This window comes from Cynara cardunculus (genome assembly GCF_001531365.2).
Source record: "Cynara cardunculus var. scolymus isolate 2C chromosome LG 3, CcrdV1, whole genome shotgun sequence".
NCBI lineage: Eukaryota > Viridiplantae > Streptophyta > Magnoliopsida > Asterales > Asteraceae > Cynara > Cynara cardunculus.
This window is the reverse complement of record NC_037530.1, coordinates 32,113,651-32,136,669: the sequence shown is the minus strand read 5'-3', so window position 1 is coordinate 32,136,669 and position 23,019 is coordinate 32,113,651. Positions and strand designations below refer to the sequence as shown.

Sequence of the window (23,019 nt, the reverse complement as noted above, 5' to 3'; positions counted from 1 at the left end):
CAAATACAAGAAAAGAAGTTGCTATAAGAAAGATCATTTACTTAAGCTAGAAAATGCTTGAAGTAAGAATTAGGTTAGAGAGAGATGCGCGCTCTCTGCATGGAGAAGAAACACTTCTATTTATGCCCAGTGCATTAAATGTTCATTTAATGCAATAAGGTAGGGTTAGAGAGTGTGTCAAGCCTTGAGTGGAAGACTTGTCCTTTGCCACAGTGAATAGTACAAAAGCACTATTTATAAGCAGACATCCTTATCTAAAGTTGGTGGACAAAGAGTCGACTAATCGGCTCCATATCGTACTAACTTTCGTAGGGGAATGGGTTTTGTCCTTTGTGTGCATAAGGACAAGACAACAACAATCGTGCTAAGCAAACTTCTTTTGATCGCTGAATGCTGGAATGACCTGAAGGTCTCATCATCATTCGCTGAAGTTTGAGCAGTCTTCACACATATGTAGACAGACTTGTAATAACTGAATACCGCTTCAAATCACGTACTCGTCAGTCTCTAATCTTCAGTTTCAGTCTTCGACGGTTACTGAAGGTTCTTTGGTGTGAGTATTGTCTTCTTGAAGTATTGTGGTCTCTAATAGATTTACAATGCAAGTTCTTCAGCGATCACTGAACATACTCAATGAAGATCGCTGGAACTGAAAATACAGAAACATAAATACAACGTATAAGTGAAAAGGGATTATCATCAAATCACTGAGAAAGAGGATCAACACTAACCCCTCTTAAGTTTCCACCGCAATACCTAATATCCCGGAGTCTGATCCATTACGGGTTCATCTCCGCAATAGCTTGACCTTAATGCCTACTTAAACACCATAGAGATACATTTAACGTGACTAAAATCGCTCTTTAAAAGTCGTCCTTATCTAGAATTTCCTACAAACATACCCTAAAGCGGGTTTCAAGCCCTTAACCCTGCATTCTAACCTGCTTCGACCACAAATTTGACTTCCAAACGACTTTTTCTTATATCTTAGCATAAGATTCACCCCTTAACATTTTCCAACTATGTAACTAAAAAAAGTATAGTTTAACGTCAAAATATCAAATGGAAAGACACCAAATGACCAAAATTTCCTGGGTGTTGCATTTATCTTCATTTTTTGTGTTTTTGTGGTGGATTGGAGTTAAAAACACCTCTAATTTTGTGTTTTCAGTGTTCAATCAGAAACGTCCTAAATGATAACTTTATCTTTAATAATAAACTTCTCCATATCATAAAACAATAATAGAATTAGAAAATGAACACTTTTAAAACAAATTGAATTTTTTTTTATTAACCTGAATATCCAACCTGCTATGCGAGCCGACTAATCCCAGAACGACCACCTGCTTTGCAGATAGCCCGGAGTCACCGCATTTGAACATCCGTAGCCACAAGATGATTTTTATTCCTTCTTGGATTTGAACCTGGGACCTCCTGGTACTTTTGACCTTTGGAGCCAAGCTCAAAACCAATCATACACCACCCTTATGGTTCAAATTGAAAATTTTGAATACGTATTTTAGAATGGGCAAATAAATTCGACTCAAAGATTTAATTCTAAAATAGGAATTTGTTTTTGACAAAAATGCCCTTGAAGGAGAAAGTATGTAATAGTACAAAGGGTGAGATGGGAAGAGTTGAAAAGGAATGAAAGTAGTTGGAATGGAACTAGTTTGGTTGGTTAAGAACAAAAAATGGAAACTCTAGTTGAGGACTGAAATGGGAAAACAAAAATAACTTGTACAAGATGTCACTTGTCACACCCAACAATTTTTATTCTCCTTTCACCTCTCAACATTTTTTTCCTTATATATTTATTTATAATATCATTGACATTTTCATTTTTTTTATAAATATAATAAAATCAAATTATTCAAATATCAACCGACTTTGATTTTTAACGTATTTGAACAAAAAGTTAATTATAGTCAATTTTAATCAGTCTGATACATAATATGTTTTTAAAGACACCAATATGAAAGGACTTTTTTTGCTTGTTCAACAGCTGAGACTAAATCCAAAACTTGTCTTGTATTTAGAGAAAATCTCCCACCCATTTACTAGGGGTGTTCAAAAAAACTGTTGGACCACTCAAATCGGCCGAACCAAGTCAAGCCGGACCGTTTCTGACGGTTTGAGCGGTCTGACGGTTTGGTTTGGTTTGAAAAATAGCAAAATCAAGCGGTCTGGTCCGGTCTGCTATATAATTTATTTTAGTATTAGCAAGCCCACCCAGATATATCCCTAAGCCCAACATAAAGCCACACATCGAATATAATCAAAATGCATATTTAATCTAAAATTATAAATTATATATGTTTTTTTTAAGTTTAATATTTAAAATTCATTAAACGTCCAAATCGCCTAAACCGGTCAGACCAGACCGTCTTTTCATGGTCTGGTTTGACCCGTCTGAACACTTGATGCCAAACCGCTCAGTTTGATAATTCTATAAACCGCCATTACGGTTTGGTTTGTGGTTTGAAGGGTTAAACCGTCCAAACATGATCACGAACACCCCTACCATTTACTAACATGCCGGAAGCTGATTTTTAATGTATTAATTAGCATAAAAAATGACTATGTACATCTGTTGTTAGGTAGATTTTTTAATAAAAAATACAAATTACAGTTGTTCATATTATAAGTACGAAAAAAAGGAAAAGTTTAAATAGTAAACCTAAAGTTGCACTATTAATACCGGCCCATAGATTTTCGAAACCAACCAAGGGTATCAATGTAACTTTGTGATTAGAGGTCTAACTAAAGATGTATAAATTTCGGTTAAAATCCATCATGAATCTAGTCTCAACTTACGAATTAAATGTGGTTTCTAATTTAAAGTAACGATCGATCTGGTATTGTCAAAGCAACCGATGCTAACCAGGCAAGCTTTTTTATTTATTTATAAAATTCGTATGTTTATCTGTTTTTTAGTTTATTATAAAAGATTTTTGGTATAAATTCTACTTGTAGTTTTTTATTCGACCGTCTTATAATTTGGCGATATTTCAATATAACTTTATTATGCAATTTTCTTTTAATAAATCATATTAAAGATTACAAATATCGTGAACAAATGTAAATAAAAATGTATGTATAATTTTTAAAAATATATATATACGTTGAATTTAATCGGGATTTAACCGGTTTTTATTTGAGATATGGTTTTAATAGGTACTGGGGCTTGACGCTGTCATGTTCGAATTGCATAACCATTTAGAATTTGACACACTAACAAGACCTAGAACTAGACAACATATGTTTCAGGATCGGTTTTTGGACATGTCGATAACCAGTCTTAAGCATCAGCTAATTTGTGGCTCTATAAGCCTAACGTTTGTGTTAGGATTTTTTTTTTGATTAACCTGAATATCCAACCCGTTATGCGAGCCGACTAATCCCAGGACGACCACCTGCTTTGCGGATAGCTCGGAGTCATCGCATTTGAACCTCCGTGATCATAAGGGGATTTTTGTTTCTCCTTGGATTTGAACCTGGGACCTCCTGGTACTTTTGACTTTTGGAGTCAAGCTCAAACTAATCAGACACCACCCTTGTGTATCAACCGTTCATCTATCAATAACAGTGTAGAGTTTGTTTAGCCTTACCTTTGAAAAAAGTCCAATTTATTTGGAGGAAGCAATTTACATGAATTATCGTGAAAAAGTAAATAAAATATATCAACATTATAATATAAAAATATATATTCTTATTTTGTTTATACAATATTTTTTCAAGCAAGAAAAGTGTCAAATTTGGATACGATATAATAAATATATCTAATTAACCATAAGTATTTAATAAAATATCTGTAAATAAAAACAAAAACTTATGAACAATAATTGGTTTCACAAAAATTTGTACCCGATTCAAAGTTATAAAATCTTTCCATCAAATAAAATATCATGTTTATTAGGGCTGTAAACGAACCGAATGAACACGAACAGATGCTTGTTCATGTTTGTTCGTTTAGCTTAACCGAACAAATGAACGAACACGAACGGTAAACGAACGAAAATAATTGTGTTCGTGTTCGTTCGTTTAGAAATCAGGTGTGTTCGTGTTTCATTTATGTTCGTTCGTTAACATGTTAAACGAACGAACATAAACAAATGGGTTAAACGAACAGGCCTAAACAAACATAAACAAACGAACACCAATATTTTTCATTAAATTAACTATTACACACCAATTATCCATAGTTTAAACATATACAAAACAATCACCATTCATCAACCATCATTAATATACCAATACTTAAAAGGCCAAATACTTAAAAGACTTTTTAAAATTTGAATTCAAACTAAATAAATAAAAGTTATATATTAAAATTAATATATAAACAAACGTAAATAAACGAACGTTCAAGAACATAAATGAACGAACGAGATTCTTGTTCATGTTCGTTCGTTTAACTGAACGAACAAAAAAATTTGTTCATGCTTGTTCATTTATTAAATAAACGAACATTTCACGAATGTTTTCGATGAACGTTCGGTTCGTTTACAACCCTAATGTTTATAGAAGTGTTGCATTTTTCAAAAAATAATTAATAATATAAAAATAATTAATAATATATATTATTATTTTGAATAAACTACAAATTTGGTCCGTGTGGTTTGTTCGAAACAACAATTGTTGACCTTGCAGTTTTGAAAATACATAATGCTTATATTTGCTCCATCCTTTTAATAGCCATTAAAGAAACTCTTTAAATCAAGGGCGTTTTTGATTTTTTTTTCATTTTATGTCATTATTCTTTAATAATTATTTAATTAATAGTTATTAATTATATAAATATATATGCACATATATATGTATATTACATTTGTACAACTGATTTGATCCTTCCCCCAACCGATGGAACCTCTCCCACGTCGTCGATGAACATCGTTTTCCCTCCCTCTCCCCCCAAGCAGCCAATGAGTACACCATACAACCCACCACATGCCACATGTATGAACACCCTCAAGGCCTCAACAATATTCTCGATCTCCGCCTTCGTCGCCAACCACCAACCACAAGGATGAACACCCCTTACGCCTTTTTGTTTGTTGTGCATATTTTTTTTTTCATTTGTTGTAATTTCTTATAATTATTTGGCTTATGTACGTGTTGGAATCATGTTTAAACCTCAACTTGGTATTGAATCTGGTAGAATTAGAATCATATTTGGATCCTCAGAGGGAGTATCAACGGAGGGAGCATCAGAGGAAGTACGTCTTACACTAAGGCCTGGATTTGGTGACGGACAATGAGGGAAAGAGTTCAACGAAAGAGTTCAACGGAGGGAGTATCAAGGTCAAGAGAAGGTGGTCAATAGGGTTTACATCGACAGGGGGTGGGGTTTGGATGGAGTTGGTTGTTATGGATTAAATCGACAAGGAAGGGAATGATTTTGATGTGCTATTATCTTCATAAACAAAAACCTAAGCGGTCATTGTAGTGAAGAAAGGAAGGAGAGGGGCTTGGTCAGGATGGATGGAGCTGATGGTGGCTTAGATGGCCAAGAAGGGTGGCGATGGAGTTGGGGTTGTTCGTATGATATGGAATTGCAAGTTAGGACAAGTCAATTTGGGAAAGAAAGAGTCGGAGTTCGTATGATAGTGTTGCAGTCAGAGTGGGTGGGTTGTAAGAATTTTCTTGGGTTGCTAGCGGTCGGAGTCCAGTTGAGGTTGCAAATTTGGGAATAGGAAGGGGAAGAGAGAGGGAGGGGTGCGGTCGTTAAGAAAAAAATATTTGATAAAATAAATTGAAAAACAAAAACATAAGAGTTTTAACTTTTTAAAAAAGAAATAACATAAAATTAGAAATAAGACCTAAATATCCCTTATATGACAGGTTTTTTAACGACTGTTAGAGAGAGACAGAGAGAGAGAGTGACCAAATCTGGATCCTTTTACAAATTATGATATCCATCTTCTATTTTTGAAACTGTAGGGACGAAAGGTGTTAAATCCGACAAACCACAAGAACCAAATTTGTAGTTTATTTATTCTATTATTTTATATTTATAATTTTCTTACAAACTAAAAAAAAAAACTATGAGAATCTATAATGTAACACTAAATCTTACGTCAAAATATTGTTATAAATAATAAGTTAATTTATGCACACAAACTCGTGTTAAAAATAGAACGTATTCGGAATAAGTATTTGCCGTTGAAAATTGTATTCCATTATAACAAATTATTCTTTTATCAAAAATTATAGTATTTCTATGTGAAAACTGATATTTCTCGTTAGAAATACAATAAAGTAGATGATTTGAATCTATACTCAATGATTATTTAAAAAACACAACACTATAAATACGATAAATAAAACTATTGTTATTTAAAAGAAATAGTTATCAGTTGCAATGAACCAACAAGTATGGTCACATGCATGGTTCCATTTTGTAATATTTCCTCATAAAAGGGGTATGTATCGTATGTGCGATTATACGTGTTATTTTCGTATTTCAATATAAAATCGAATGCTAATTATCTTATAAAAAAAATTAGGTACAACTGTTTAAGTTTAATAATACAAAATATATGCAGCATTAAGTATAATTTATGGCTGTATTAAGAGTTAAAAGAGTATCTGATATAGGTACAACCGTAGAGCAACAATTTGTAAGATGAGGACCGTGTTTATAAAAGAAGTCTAAGACTCAGGTTTCAAAGCCAATCAGTCAAATTAATTTTAAATATTTGATTTTTTTTTTTGTTATTGTACGGGTACGTAACAATTTATTTTGAATGAGGTTCGTTTTACAAAATCATGTTTTGCAGATGAATATTAAAAGATTTTAACAACTGCGGTAAATGTTTTATGATATAAAGTATATGAATGTACTCGTGATTGAATTTTTAAAAATTTAGATTTAAAAAAAATTAAGGAGTAAATTTATTAGTTAGTTATAGAGAGTTTTAACAAATTGTGTGTAAGTCATAATAACTTTCACTACAACAAAATTGGGTTTATAGGACGCCCTCAATCTCTAAGCGTTCCAATAGACCGTTTTATAAAACTTAATTTATAGGACTAAAATATAAAGCGTCATATCTAAAGGTGTTCTAATAAGTTTAATTATATGACGCTTTTGAGCGTCTTAACAAGTTTTTTAGAACATTTTTAATAGAAAGTGTCGCATTAACAACTTTATAGGACACTTTTGAGAAAGTGTCCTATAAACTCAACTTTTTATCAGACACTTGTTTTTATAGGACAATTTTTCAAATAGTGTCCTATAAAGTTGCTAACGGAACACTTTATATTAAAAGTGTCCTAAAAAACTTATACGACTTCAAAAAACGTCATATAAACTTATTACAATGCCTTTGGACAGTACATTTTATTTTTTGGTCCTATAAACTAAATTTTATAAAGAGGTCTATTAGGACGCTTAGAAATTAAGAGTATCCTATAAACCCGATTTTGTTGTAGTGTTTTAACCATAAATTTTTAGAATATTTGCATTATTAAACAATATCTAACCAACTACTTTACAGTACAGTAAACGTAACATTACCCTAATATAACTTGTACCTGTAACTTCACACTATTCATAATGAAAAATCAAATAACTTATACGCCATCCACATAATTTATCGTCTGTGTTTTCTATCACATCAACTGCTAAATTATTTGTCTTTTTCACCACTACAATGAAAGAATTGATGTTTGTTTGTCATGATTGTGTCTTACTTTGGAATCGAAAGCGACAATAACAAAAGACATTCAAAGCAATTTATAAAAACAAGGTTAAAAATTCTCTTGTGGTCACGGAGGTTCAAATACGGTGACTTCGGGCTATCTGCAAAGCAGGTAGTTGTCCTGAGATCAATCGGCTCACATAGCGGGTTGGATATCCAAGTTAATAAAAAAAGGTTAAATATGAAATGTATTTATATTTCATTACAAATTTATATAACATTAATTTTGTCAACAGAAAAAAAAAATATAATAATTAAGGCTTAATAATCTATTCTATTTGGAGTCAAATATTCAATCATCAATTGGATCATTTTAAAATGGTTAAAATCAAGATTTGTTTGGGAGATTTTGTGTTATGCTTATTCATCAAGAACATGTTCTTTGTTTTTGAAAGTAACTTTTTGCAGAATCTATGTCTTTAAATTTTTCATCATATAAAGAATTTAAAGCAGCGTTTAATTTGACGGAATGTTTTTGAAGGATTTGGATTTCGTAGCAGTGGAAGGATTCAGAATTGAAAGGTTTTTGAATTGAAGGATTGAAATCTTTGGTGTGATTGGTTTTGCAATGTATAATGGAATTGAATTAGTTTTCTTATAAATAATTTATAAAAAAAAATTACGTTTTATTAACATATCCTATGAAATCTAGTGAAATACCAACTTTTCTCATGCATTTCTAAATCCGGTGTTTTTAAAATCCCAAGATTTCAATTTTGGAGTCTCTTTTAAACCAAACGTAGAATTAAAATGTAATCCACTTCTGAATCTCACAAATCAATCACACCCTAAAGGGATGTTTGGTTTGCAAAATGAAATTTGGTGGAATTGGAATCCATCAAAGGAAATTGACTTTGAAGAAATTGAAATGGAATTTGATAGAATTTGATTTCACGTTTGGTTGGTAGAAATTGAAGTGGAATCTCTCAAAAGAATTGGAACCAATATCTTTGTTTTGGGGTGGTAGTTGTGACGATGATAACAATGGCATGGTGGTGGAGTGGGTTGGGGGTGGTAGCTGTAACAACGATAATTGTGGCATGTGGTGGAGGTGGGTGGATGGTGGCAAGGGGTGGCAGTTGTGACAACGACGTTATGACATGGTGGTGTTAGTGGTCGAAAATGGGGGTGGGTAGGTAGGGGAGGAAGCTGTCATGACAACAATAGTGGTATTGGTGATTGGGGGACTACCCCCACCTCACCACCCACCACCACCCACCTCTGCAACACACACCACACACCAACTACCTCAGCCATACACTACGCCTGCCTCGGTCCCCCTACCACCCACCCTCGTCCTGACCCTACCATCCTGTCCCCGTCACTCACGTAGGTGGGTGACGAATGTTAGTGAATGCCCAAAAATTAATCATATGTTGATTGTAATTTTGAGTTTTGTTTTATGAAACTAATAAGTAAATAAATGCATTGCCTATTTTATTATGTTTATACAATATTTTGTGTTTTAATTTTTTTAATAAATAACTTTAAAATAATGTATTCTAAATATCTCTAATTAAATATAATTTTGGGTTTAAGGTTGAAGTAATATGATAATAACTAGCATATGTAGAAATTTATATAGAGATATTGAATTTGCATATATGTACAAGATGAGGATTTTGTATACCAGATGTGACTCGCTATGAGGACTCTGCATTGAATATCATATGAATGTCATAAGTGTTTTTCATGTGGTCAATATGACTTGAGAACATGAATTTTCCTATGTGTGAGTAATGTATTTTGACATTTATTCTAATAATTCCATAACTAAGTGACAAAATGATTGCTGGCTATTTTATATATCACATGGTATAACTAGCATATATTAAGATAGGATTTTTTTTTTCTCATTTATGATGGGAGTGATATTCTGGCCCCTTGATAAATATATACTAAGAAAATGCATGCATGCTCAGATAATTGATATGAGATATCATAATTTGTGTTATTAGTATATTAACGAATCAAGAAACTAGAGATTGGACATAACGAAAATGACACATTCAATGTCTCGTGTCCAATCTGGACATCAAGAACAAAGGAATTAAATACGTGAACTAAAATTGACTACAAACCGACAATTTGTTGTATCACAGATTCTTATTGTTTGGGTGGCGAAGATGTATTGTTAAATACCCCTCATCATTTATAAATGTAAATACGAGATTTATATTTATTACCGACATGTCGAGAAACCTTTGGGTCACACGCCTTGAACATATCTGAAGAAGGAGTTTTAATAATTAAAATGTTTAATTATTATATCTGATTTGTATTGATTTAATCTGATTAAATAAAAACCAAATATTATTTTATGTTGGACATAATGTAGGTTGGCAAGGGATGGTCTTAAAAGGAAATGGATGGTATTTGGAAAGTCTTACACTCAAGTAAGGTGTAGGAATGGTGGTGGTTTTAGGGCATACCTCTCATAACTATAAAATCTATGACATTTTATGCAATTCTTACTCTTGCAATTTTCTCTTTAAAATCACCTACAACATATGCTCCTTTTTTCTTTCTAAGTTTTGAAACTATGACTAACATCACGAGAAGACAAATGATTCAGATTGTTCGCGAGGATACCGTGGAACCATCAAGTCTTGTTTGTTGATGTGATTCAAAGTCTCTAATGAGAAGGCAAAGGATTCAGATTGTTCGAAATACTCGATTTATTTCGGTTCTTATGGGTCCTTGGAGGATTATGGTTTTATTTTATCTTGTGCTTGAGATCTCGTACCCCAACAATAGAGGGGGTGGTAGTAGTGACAAACACACTAGTGGCATAGTGGGAATAGGGATGTGTGGCTAGTAGTTGTGATGAGGACAATCATGGCATGATGGTGGGTCGATGTGGGGTGTGGCGGAGGTAGTTGATGACAATAATAGTGTCATGGTGGTAGGTAAGGTGTTTGGAATGGTGGTAGTTGTGACGACGAGAGTAGTGGTATGGTGGTCAGGGGTAGGTGGTGGGGTGGTAATTGTGACGATGGCAGTGGTGGCATGGTAGTTGGAGTGGCGGTGGTGGTTGTGACGACGACATTAGTGGTGTGATAGTGGTGGGTTAGAGTGGGGGGAATGATAATGACGGTTTTATGGTCATGGTGGAGGCAGGAGAGAGCAAGGGAGTGGGCGGTGTTGGTTAATTTTGATGCAAATGGATGGAATTCAATTCTTTCACTTATGCAAGGAATTATGAATTCATCAATTTATGGAATTCAAAGGATCATCAAATTCTATATGTGAACCAAATAAAGAAATTTGAATTTGATCAAAGAAATTAATCATTCCAATTCTCTTTTAAATCTTTTGAATTCCGTAAACCAAACAACTAGGGCTAGCAACGGGTAGAGTATGGGTTAGGATTATTCCATTATCCATTCTATTTAAAATAGCGGGTAATTAAACGGGTAATTATCCATCTCTTAAACTTAATATATATATATATATATATATATATATATATACATACATACATATATAGACTTGAGATCATGTGAGACCAATGGTTTTTTGTGAGACCCGTAAGACCAATTCTCAACCCTTGGATTAGATCTACAATCTGAACATTCATAATCACAAAATTGCCATGAGACTTCTCAATAATCACAAAACTGCCTTTGTGCAACTTTAGACCATTAGATTATTAGCTTATAAAGTTGATCAATGAAGATAAATTGATCTTACGGGTCTCACGAAAAACCTTGGGTCTCACATGAACCCAACCCTATATATATATTATCCATCTCTTAAACTTAATATATACACACACAACACACACACACATGTATATATTATCCATCTCTTAAACTTAATACACACACACATATATATATATATATATATATATATATTACTCTACTCATTAAAATAGCATGTAATGAAACGAGTAACAGATCAATATGGTTAGGGGTGAGCATAGGCGGGTACCCGCCCTTTTTGACAGGAACCGAAACCGGAACCGGAACCGGCGGTTCTTGAGATATTGGAACCGGAACTGGAACTGGAACCGGTTAGAGCGGTTCTAAATTTTTTGGAACCGGAACCGGAACCGCCGGGAACCGGTTCCGGTTCCGGGTACCCGCTTCCTAAAATATTAAAATTTTGTTATTTAAAAATAAAAAATAAAACATTGCCAAAACACTGCCAAAACACTAAATAAATAAGCAAGAATACAAATTATACAGAATAATGGTTACAAATATTGTTTAACGATTACAAACCATAATAGACTAATATAAAATGTTCAAAGTTTAACGATTACATACTATGAATCCAAGTGAACACACAATTTGAAAAAATACGAATCATTTTATATGAAGAATTTAGATGAAGAATGAAGATGACGGTGTGCTTTCAAGATGTAAACCTAATATAAATTTGGTATTAAAAAATAATTATTATTTTTTTATTGAAAAATACCAGGTACCCGGCGGGTAACGGTTCCAAAAAATTGAGAACCGGAACCGTTCTCAATCGGTTCCGTATTTTAGGAACCGGAATCACTCATATCGGTTTCGGTTCCGGAACCGGCGGTTCCAAGACGGTTCCGGTTCTATAGCCGGGTACCCGGTTCCACTGCTCATACAAATTTGCATTTTGAATTCTAAATAATAGTGTTAAACTTCAAACATATATATAAAACATAAATTTATAAATGTGGTAATTATTTTATATTTAATTTGTTATAGTAAACATTTAACATTACTCTAAATATAATCATAGTATATTGTTTTAAAAACAATATAAAAATTGTAAAACAACAGGAGAAGCTGTATTTATTTTTCCGACTTCGGCTTGTTTTTCATATAATAATCATGAACTTTTTTACTCGATAAATATAAAAAAGTAAATTAAATTATACATTAATATACTATATATATGATAGCAATTTTAAAAAAATAATATTTAACCTAATATATTTATGTTTATATATATGTATATATATGGGAGAGTTCAAAAAAGACATTTTTCTAAAATACCCGAAAACCCATTTTCAAAAAAAATTGTAATTTTATTTACACAAATTTATTAATTATTTCATCAGACAATATATAAATTTATAAAAAAAGGTTACCCTTTTATGTGTTATTTCAATCTTTTTTTACATTATCTAAAATAAAATAGGTTAAAGTGTACAATAATTAAAATTGCCACTAATCCACTTGTGTGTGTCATTTGGTCAAAATGGGATCTTAACATTTCCATTCAAGATTGCAACAAAAGATATGTCACCAAAAATCTCAATCCATCTAATCATCAGATTTTTTTTCCTTTCAAAATAAACCCATTAAACACTTTTATGGTATTAACTAAATTCAATTTTTTTTAATCACAATGTGGTAAAGAATTCTTTTAAAATAAGAGTTTATATTTATTTTCAGTTAGTTTAAACAAAATATTGGAAATACAGGTTTTTTTGTTGTTCAAAACGTATTTAGAAATGATTTTTCATTTTAGAACGATGTTAAAACGTAAAGTGTGTGGCTTTTTGATGGTTTATTTCTCGTATGGAGATTATTTGATGTTAATTCATTTTTGGTCTTGATTTTCTAAATCATTCGAAAAATACATATGGTTGAGTTGTTGGGCACCATTTTGGGTGTCATTACTTATTAAGAAATGATTCCTTGAAGCCATGGTGTGTTTTGGTATTTTGTCCAACCTTGAATCAATAATAAATATATTCAAACCTTTTAGGGCATAAATTGTGGAAACATTGAGTATCTGTACTTTATTGAATAGCCCAATGATTTTGTTGAGTTATTATCGTGGTTTTGACTCAAGTGAGTTTTGGGGGTATTGGTTTAAATTGCTCAATATTTAGCTTTAGACGATATTTGTGTTTATTACATATTTATTAGGAAAGTTTATGTTTTGAGTGCGTTGGTCATTCAGTTTCGAGTCATGTAATCTAGAATGCATTGCAATAAATTCATGGGCATTTGAGTCGGTTTTGTTGGTTTGGAAGGGGATAGTTGTTTTCGTTTCTAGAAATAGACATTGGGTCAACTGGGTATTATGGTGCAGGCGCATGGAGTCGAACATTGGTCATTGACCATACTGTGTAATTTCTAGTGAACGAGCATATCTAGGATCATCGAGGGTCCCGTGCAAAGTATGGTCCAGGAATGGTTGAACTTGATTACCATTGATCCCTAGTGAGACTCATTAACATAGATATGTGGTTTACTTTTGTGTTCCGTCAGATTCAATGGAATCAGGTCCCATAATTGAGTGGAACCATTGAAGTGTCAGGTATCCTAATTTCTATTTCCTATGAAATAACGGAATTCGGGGTTCGAAGGACAACTGTACGAGATGTGATTTCTGCCACAATAGTTATAGAAAATAATTGCATACAGCCCAAACGATTGCCTCGTTGTATCCATATTCACAAAAAGATGATCTCAAAGATTTATTACTTGTACACACATGGAGACGTATGACAAACAACAAAGATGGTAGAAAAATTAGATTAACAATACTTAATCTCTTAACAACTATAGATTTATGCCTATTCTCGGGAACGTCGCAAAAAACTTGATGGGTCTAGACATTGTATCTGTATAACGCTAAATGGTAACACATGCAACTATACATATGTCAACACTATCTCCTTTCAAGTAATAAAATGGTAAGAACCAAGTATCGTATTTCATAGGAATAGGTATTTTAAGTTGTAAGATCTCAAGTTGAAAGACTAATTTCAGATGACGAGTTTGACGAAATTGTTTTTGGTTGAGTTAACACTACTGGAAATGACAGAACAAAGAAAGTAGCATGGGTATATGACTTGTGGTGAGACAGAAACACAAAATTCTAGCAGACCATGTTGTGCAAATGCTATAACAAGATGTTGGCAATAACTAGTTCTACCATCTATTTGAGGAATATCCTTCCGGACTTCAACCATTGTAGTAATGCTTAGCTTTCAACGAACATATTCCTATGTAGTATCAGAAACAGTGATGGTCATGAACATCGTGAGGTGTTGTTCTTCGCGAATCCCAGCATACCSCTGGTTGGGATGGGTAGGCCACCACTTCACTTTCACCTAGGCCCGGGCCAAGTCAGTGGGGAGAAGGAACCCTGTCAAATGGTGTCCTCAAAATATATAGATTAACACATTCCTTTGCTTAAAATCATTCTTTTGAGCCGATTCTCATATCATCCAAGTTGATGTGTTCCAAGTGGCTCATTCTTGAGTCCACTATATTTTAACAATTTGATAAGTAACCAACATGTCAAGAATTAATCAATTTGAAAAACATAGATAACAAATTCCTTCGTTAGCAACTCTTTCATTCCATATCATTCAAATTGACGTGCATTTAAGTGACTTATTTCTAAGACCATTGAATTTTAACACTTTTCAAAGTGATCAACTCGTCAACAAATGTCATTGGTTTTATAAAACTTGAAATGAAATAGTGAAATATCATTATTGCGAATAATGTCCATTTTCATTCGGTTCATAAATCTCACATTTTGTCTCACATCTAAGCTAAGAGAAATAGCTACTCATAACGGATATAAATTGCAAGGTAATAAAGATTATAAAGTAAATGCATAAAAATAAATGACATATATTTAATTAACTGAAAGTAAATGACATATGTAAAGACGGTAAACGTAAGAAAGTGAATAACATAAAATTACTATGTGATGAAGAATGAAGAACAAGATTCAAGAAAATACGAGATTTTATAAATTAAAACGTGAGAGTATAAATTTAAATTACTTCAAAATGTAAATCACAATCATATTAGATCTGATTGGACACCAAAAACCTAAACCCCAACACTTCTATTTATACTAAGATTAGAGAGGGAAAATGTAAAATAAAGAAACTTGGGGCCAAAGTTTACCAAAAGTCAACAAAAAGTACATAAATTAGCTAAGTTACAACATCTATTTTGCCTTTAAAAAGTCATTAGAACTTGATCTCCTAGTTACAAAAAGTCTGATTCCAAAGCAGACATGTGGCTGAATGCAATAAGGCCTAAAAAAAGCCATATAAACTAGCAGATCCAATGTTGTGGTATGTTGGCAACACAAACAGCCTGTCCATAAGGTGAAATTTTCACTCCATAGCCTTATTTCAGATTAATCACCACTTTAGCTCCATAAAGTAAATAAACGAAAAATAAGATAATAAAAGACTCAGGATTGGGCTATAAAAGGGTAAATAACCTAGCTATAAGTAAAAAGAAATGAATGTTTAAGCACTAAATAAATAGTGTGTATCAACATGTGTATCAGCATGTGCATCAGGTTCTTGTTGGGGAATTGTACTAGCGATACTATGAAGAGTTGAGTGCTAGTTAGAGGCACGAAAAGGAATTAGCTATTTAAAGACATATTTGTACCTTGGAGATAGCGACAATTAATGTGTTTTAGTAATACTCATCCCTAATATAGTTTGTGTAAGGTTTGAATTATTATTTGTTGATGCGAAATTCTAGATTGTCATTATAGGTTATCAAGTGTTTACATTTAGAAAGGAATTTAATCCTTATTTGATGTTTTATCGAAAATTTTAAATTAGTCGCTCTTTCCAGATTTGAGGGTGTTACAATTAAGCCTAATACCTTTTCTTATCGACATATACATCAGGTCCTCGTGGGGGCAGTATTAGGATACTTGAGCAAAGTTTAGTACTAGTTGAGATTCATAAAAGACTTAAATGTTTAGGATGTTTTGTAATGTTGGAGATAGCGATGAGAGTTATAGTAACACTGGTCTTAACCTAGTTTCATGTGGATATAAATTCTATGTTGTTGACTTTGACGTTGTTGTATCATTGTATGTAAGTATAAAGAAGTTTAGGGATAATTTGTATTGAATTTAATGTTTTATCGAAAATCTCAATTTTTCGGTCTTTACAGATTTTTAAGTGTTACACATGACCCCTCAGACATGCCAAAACATTTATCATACATAACTTATTCTAAAATGTACAACATCTCACATGCATGGAATGCATATTAAAATAGTGGGTGTTTCTGAAAATATCAACCATGGTTGAAAATACCGAGTATTTATGAGAATACTGAGTCATAACTGAAAATACTAAACCATGGCTTAAAATATTGAAACATACGTGTGGCATGTATTCCCATTTCAAATAACATGAAACTCAAGTATAGTCCATGTAGATCTAGCTAAGATTATGTGCATAAGCCATACATGCATCAAATCACTTAAATTGGTTTACTAGACATCATGTAGTGCTCTAGAACACATGTGCTTCTTGTACATGACATGGGCATGCCAAAAAAGGTTAAAACTCATATGGGCTGGCCTAGCCGGACGTATGTGGTTGTATCAAAACAGTCACAAAGTTGATCACATAGTAGTTCTAAATCCTTCAATAGACTCACACAAGGGTGCAACATACCTAGGCAATGCATGCCAAATGCAACACATAATACATATCCTGATTCTTGATTTTGGTTCGAACTTTTCATTGTTGTTTGGCACAAAAATCTTCATTTCTAAAATGTTTCAAGGGTTATCTTTACATAAAAAGACCTATAAACCTGTACTATATATAATGGCATACTAAAACATCAGTTAACTTAATTATCATGCATAATTTGGATTAAGACTTGCCAATTTCATTGAAAACATTGAAATTATCACTTCATCAAATGGATGGTCTTAAGGACTTCTGATTCCATGCCATTTTCATACTCATCACTTCCAAAACATGCTAAGATACTAATCATATACTAAATCAAGAGATTGGGACAAATTATTACCCTGAATTCTTCTCATACGACACTACGACTTCTCAACTTGTGCTTCTTCCTGATTTCTCTCTGGTTTCCTTTACTAACCAAAAAATGTCATATTTCTTAGGACCTTTTCAAAAAATGTCATATTAGCTATTTTATATGACACTTTTGAGAAGTGCCATATATATATATATATATATTCATCCTTTTATAAGACCCTTACATTTATACGACCTTTTTTTTAAATAATGTCTTATAAAATAGTTAACACGGCATTTTATTTTAAAAATATTCTAAAAAGCTTGTTGCGACACCTAAAGATGTCATATAAAGTTATTGTAACACTTTGTCAAACGTAATTTATTTTTTGGTCCTATAAACTTAAGCCATACTACACATTCTATTAAAACACTTGAACAATTTATCTTTTAGAAAAACAACTTATTACTCTATGGATGCCGTAGAGTCTGTAGTTTACTGCATTGCATGATAACGTTAGTCAGTATGTTTTATATATAGATATCGAACGATGGTTAATTCTCTCTGTTATTTGTTCGGTTCTCAAGTCTATATAAACTTATGAATTGAAGTCTTGCTTATGTATCCAATTTATTGTCGGAAAACTATAACCATGTTGCTAAAATGGCATTCCCTTTGTTATCGTTGTAATTAAACCATATATAGAGACAAATGAGATATCCTAGCATTGTCGCAAAACTTACAAGGAATTCCCATAACTATCCTCTCGGGTCCTATGAATATAGAGGTGGCAATAGGTCAGGTTGGGTTGGGTTCGAGTTCAACTCACTTATTAAGCAGGTTGAAAATCTCAACTCAACCCAACCCAACCCATTTAATTAAATGGGTTGAGATTTTTCAACCCAACCTATTAAATGGGTTGAGATTTTTCAACCCAACCCAACCCAACCCAACCCAACCCAACCCAACCTGTTATCTAAATGGGATGACAATGGGTTGACCTATTTATATTTTTTTTAACCCAACCTGTTAAATAAATGGGTTGAACCTGGTTTGACTCATTTAAATTTAAAATGTTAAATAAAAAAAAGACTAGACTATTTATTTATTTTTGAATAAAACACAATCACAACAAATATATTGTTCAAAATAAATTGGAAATTTTTAAATTCTAAGTAACTCGACTTCCACTTTCACCAATCCCAAAGCTTGGAGGCATTAATGGAGTAATGGACTAAAGAGTTTTCTAAGGGTTTCATGATGATTAAGAGTAACGGAGGCGATAATTAGAATTTGAACATTCATCTCATGACGGTAGGATTTTTAATTAAGAATAAAAAAAAAGTAAAAATTAGAATACTAGGTATAATATTAAGAATAAAATAAAATTATATAATATTTTAAATAGATTGGAAACATGTTGAAAACGTGTTGTAAACAAGTTGAAAGCATGTTGAAAAATTCAACCCAACCCAACCCAACCCAACCCATTTATTTAAATGGGTTAAGCAGGTTAATCTATTTATTTAAATGAGTTGAAAATCTCAACTCAACCTGCTAATTCTGAGTTGGGTTCGGATTGGATCATTTTTTGCCACCCCTATATGAATATGAACCGATCCAACCAGTACATGTATTTATAACTTTTTTCCATTTTACATGTGACTTAATTACAAACATAATTGTTGTAGATATCAAAAAAAAAAAAAAGATCTGGTTATTTAATGGGTGTGTACGTGTTGTATGGGGTAGCATGTGGACATTACGACAAGAGAGGTGCACAAATATTACAAAATTTTGGCAAATTAAACACCATGTGTTTATGTTTATATACTGTATCCACGTGCTTCTGTGTGATGCTGCAACAATCAATTTGGTGTTCACTCAACAAAACATATCTACAACACTCTTTTTGACTAAAATAGACCATAACGGTAGTGTCTGATTGGTTTGAAATTGACTTCAAATGTCAAAAGTACCGGGAGGTATCAGGTTCAAATCCAAGGAGGAATAAAAATTCCCTTCTGGCCACGAATGTTCAAATGCGGTGACTTCAGACTATCTGCAAAGCAGGTGGTTGTCCTGAGATTTAGCGGGTTGGATATCCAGGTTACTAAAAAAATTCTATAATTTATAATTTTTTTTTATGTTTTTAGACGTTCTAAAAAAATTAAGACAATTTTGAATAAATGATCTTATTAACCTTTTATAAAATGTTCTTTAAGAAATATGATTTGAACAGATTTTCTATGTCACGTTTTCCAATTTATTATAAGATATTTATATGACAAACACAGTTATGATTATTCCTTCAAAATTAAATTCTACAATATAGTTTGTTAGAATATTTTACTACCATCTAATCTTTTTGGAGATCTTGTTATATTCAAAACTTTTGAGTACGTTGCATAAATAAGATAACATAATATATATTTTAAGAACAAAGATGAGTTAAACCTAAAACGATCAACAATCTGAAACTAAACCTGAACCATTAATAATTTGAAACTAAACCTAAACCATTAATAGTTTGAACCTAAATCTAAACAATTAATAGTTTGAACCTAAATAATTTCAGCTATAGTTTACACATGTCGATAAAAAAATCCTAAATATATGTAAATTTGGGCCCCAAGATTTTGAAGGCTATGTTGAAAATCTCACATTTATCTTGTGGTAAGGAGGAAATACATGCTTATTTGCATGATAAAAAGAATTAAAAAAACAAATAAATAGAAACTTGTAATTTGGAAAAATAATTATTACGTACAAAACATGCAGAGTAATTAAAAGCAAATAAAAAAGCTGCCTGACGTCATGTTCGTCCAAAACCTCTATTTAAGCCTTCCATCACACTCTAATCTCACTCATTGCCTTCCTCCATTCTCATCTCTCCATCTTCAAACATGTCTTCCGCTTCCACCATTTTTGTTCCTGAATCTTCTTCCGTCCTTAGCTTACATCTCTTCCTCTGCATCGTCGTTTTTGTCTCCATCTTTGCTTTTCTCCTCGCTCCCGGCGGCCTCGCATGGGCGCTCTCTAAACCCCGACCAAAAACAGCCATCCCTGGCCCCGCTGGTTTCCCCTTTTTAGGTCTCGTCTTCGCCTTTGCTTCTTCTTTGACACATAGAACCCTGGCGAAGCTCTCTACTGCTTCTAATGCTAAACGTTTAATGGCGTTTTCTGTTGGGATGACACGGTTTGTCATCTCGAGTCATCCCGAAACGGCCAAGGAAATCCTCAACAGCTCTGCTTTTGCGGACCGGCCGGTGAAGGAGTCGGCTTACGAGCTTTTGTTTCACCGTGCTATGGGTTTCGCTCCATATGGTGATTACTGGCGTAACCTCCGAAGAATCTCGTCGACCCATTTGTTTAGCCCCAAGAGGGTGGCTGGATTTGGCGTTTTCAGGCAAGATATCGGGTTGAAGATGGTGGATCAAGTTATGTCATCCATGGAGAAAAATGGTGTCGTGGAGGTAAAAAGGATCCTCCACTTCGCTTCCTTGAACAATGTCATGATGTCTGTGTTTGGAAAGTCGTATGATGATTTTGGTGAAAATGGTGGCGGTGGTGATGGACATGAGCTCGAGAAGCTTGTCAGTGAAGGGTATCAACTTCTCGGAATCTTCAACTGGAGCGATCATTTTCCGATCGTAAGTTGGTTTGATTTCCAAGGAGTGAGGAAGAGGTGCAGAGATTTGGTGTCCAAGGTGAATGATTTCGTCGGAGAAATCATCAAACAACACCGAGAAACGAGGTCCGATAATGAACGAACGACCATGGCAGTTTCCGACGGTGATTTCGTCGATGTTTTGCTTGATTTAGAATCAGAAAACAAGTTCAGTGATGCTGACATGATTGCCGTTCTCTGGGTAATTATTGCTTCTATTCACCTGACCATTTTATAAAATATATAATTTATTTATTATTAATTACCATAAATTTACTCTTGAAAATGACATTAATTTCAAGAAAAAAAACTAACGAAGATGAACGATATATATATATATATATATATAGGATTGGGTTCACCTGAGATCCGTAAGACCAATATATATATATATATATGTATATTTTAGTGGGTATAAATTTCTCTTTTTTTTTTGTTAGACATTGGGAATCAAGAATAATATCCATATGTTTGTTTTAAGTTGATTTGTTTAGTTAACTAATCAACTCCTTTTATTATTTGCAGGAAATGATTTTTAGGGGGACTGACACGGTGGCAATCTTGTTAGAGTGGATTCTTGCACGAATGGTGTTACACCCGGACATCCAAGCCAAGGCGCAATCCGAAATCCAAGGCGTAGTTGGGCGTGATCGACGTGTAACTCATTCGGACATGGCCAACTTGCCGTATCTCCATGCAATCGTCAAAGAAACCCTCCGTGTGCACCCACCGGGGCCTCTCCTGTCGTGGGCTCGACTTGCTATCCACGACACTCAAGTAGGCTCACATCTGGTTCCGGCTGGAACCACTGCAATGGTGAACATGTGGGCAATAACCCACGATGAACACATATGGGTTGAGCCCGAACGGTTCAACCCTGATCGGTTTTTGACCGAGGATGTTGCAATAATGGGGTCGGACCTGAGGTTGGCCCCGTTTGGTGCTGGAAGGAGGGTTTGCCCTGGCAAGGCAATGGGTCTAGAAACGGTTCATCTTTGGTTAGCGCAACTTTTGCAAAACTTCAAATGGGTTGCAAATGGTTCGGTCGACATGTCTGAGTGCTTGAAGATGTCGTTGGAGATGAAGAAGCCGTTGGTGTGCAAGGCTGTCGCTAGGGTTTGATCGATGTGTGTTTACAAAAAAGCTAAGGATATATATTCACTATGATGGTAGTAGTAAGGGGGGTGTTTTGGGGATCTTTAAAAGTTGGGAAAACTTGTATGAAGCTTTTTGTTTGTGGCAATCACACTTATGCCCCTAAATATGTCTATTCCTCGCAAGTTCTCTATAAATCATTTCTTTTATCTGAAATACTGGACCAATTTTATGTATGAACCTGCAAACAGATCGATCATCAATTAGATCGCATACAAATCTAACAAATATATATATATTGGATGAATAAGATTTGTTAAAAAAATAAAAACAGAATTAGAGGACGTTATGTTGAAATTTATAAATGTATGTTTTAATTATGGGAATTGAAAGGAGACAAACGCACCTGACAACTCCAATCGATATGAGACCTTGATAAAGATACAGTCATTTTCACTATTTATTCTCACTTTATGCCCTTACGTCATAAAATTATACAAATAAAACTAACCATTTGAGTATCATAAGTTGCATCCTGATAAAATAAAGTATTTTGGTAAAGTTAAAGTTTCGACTTCAAACCGAATGAAGGTAAGTAATGTAAACCTATATATGTTTATATATAAATATTCATAATATAAGCTATGCTTTTCCGATCTTGAGATAACAATCCCACATGACAAATCTAGGGTAAAGATAGATTCTTTCTTTCACAATTGAAGTCCAAAAGGAACCCTAAATGATTGAAGAATAAGAATATATAGAGACACCTTTTATATATATATATATATATATATATTTATTTATTTATTTATTTATT

General features: G+C 33.3%; 1 protein-coding gene across 1 annotated transcript; it reads left to right on the top strand.

Annotated features, from left to right (window-relative positions):
- Window positions 1-20,340: 20,340 nt before the first annotated feature.
- On the top strand, window positions 20,341-22,400 carry LOC112510091 (cytochrome P450 78A5-like). The gene is made up of 2 exons (XM_025115380.1): window positions 20,341-21,306; window positions 21,630-22,400. Exons 1-2 carry the CDS (start codon window positions 20,341-20,343, stop codon window positions 22,224-22,226), a joined length of 1,563 nt encoding a protein of 520 aa, XP_024971148.1. The 3' UTR covers window positions 22,227-22,400.
- Window positions 22,401-23,019: the final 619 nt, after the last annotated feature.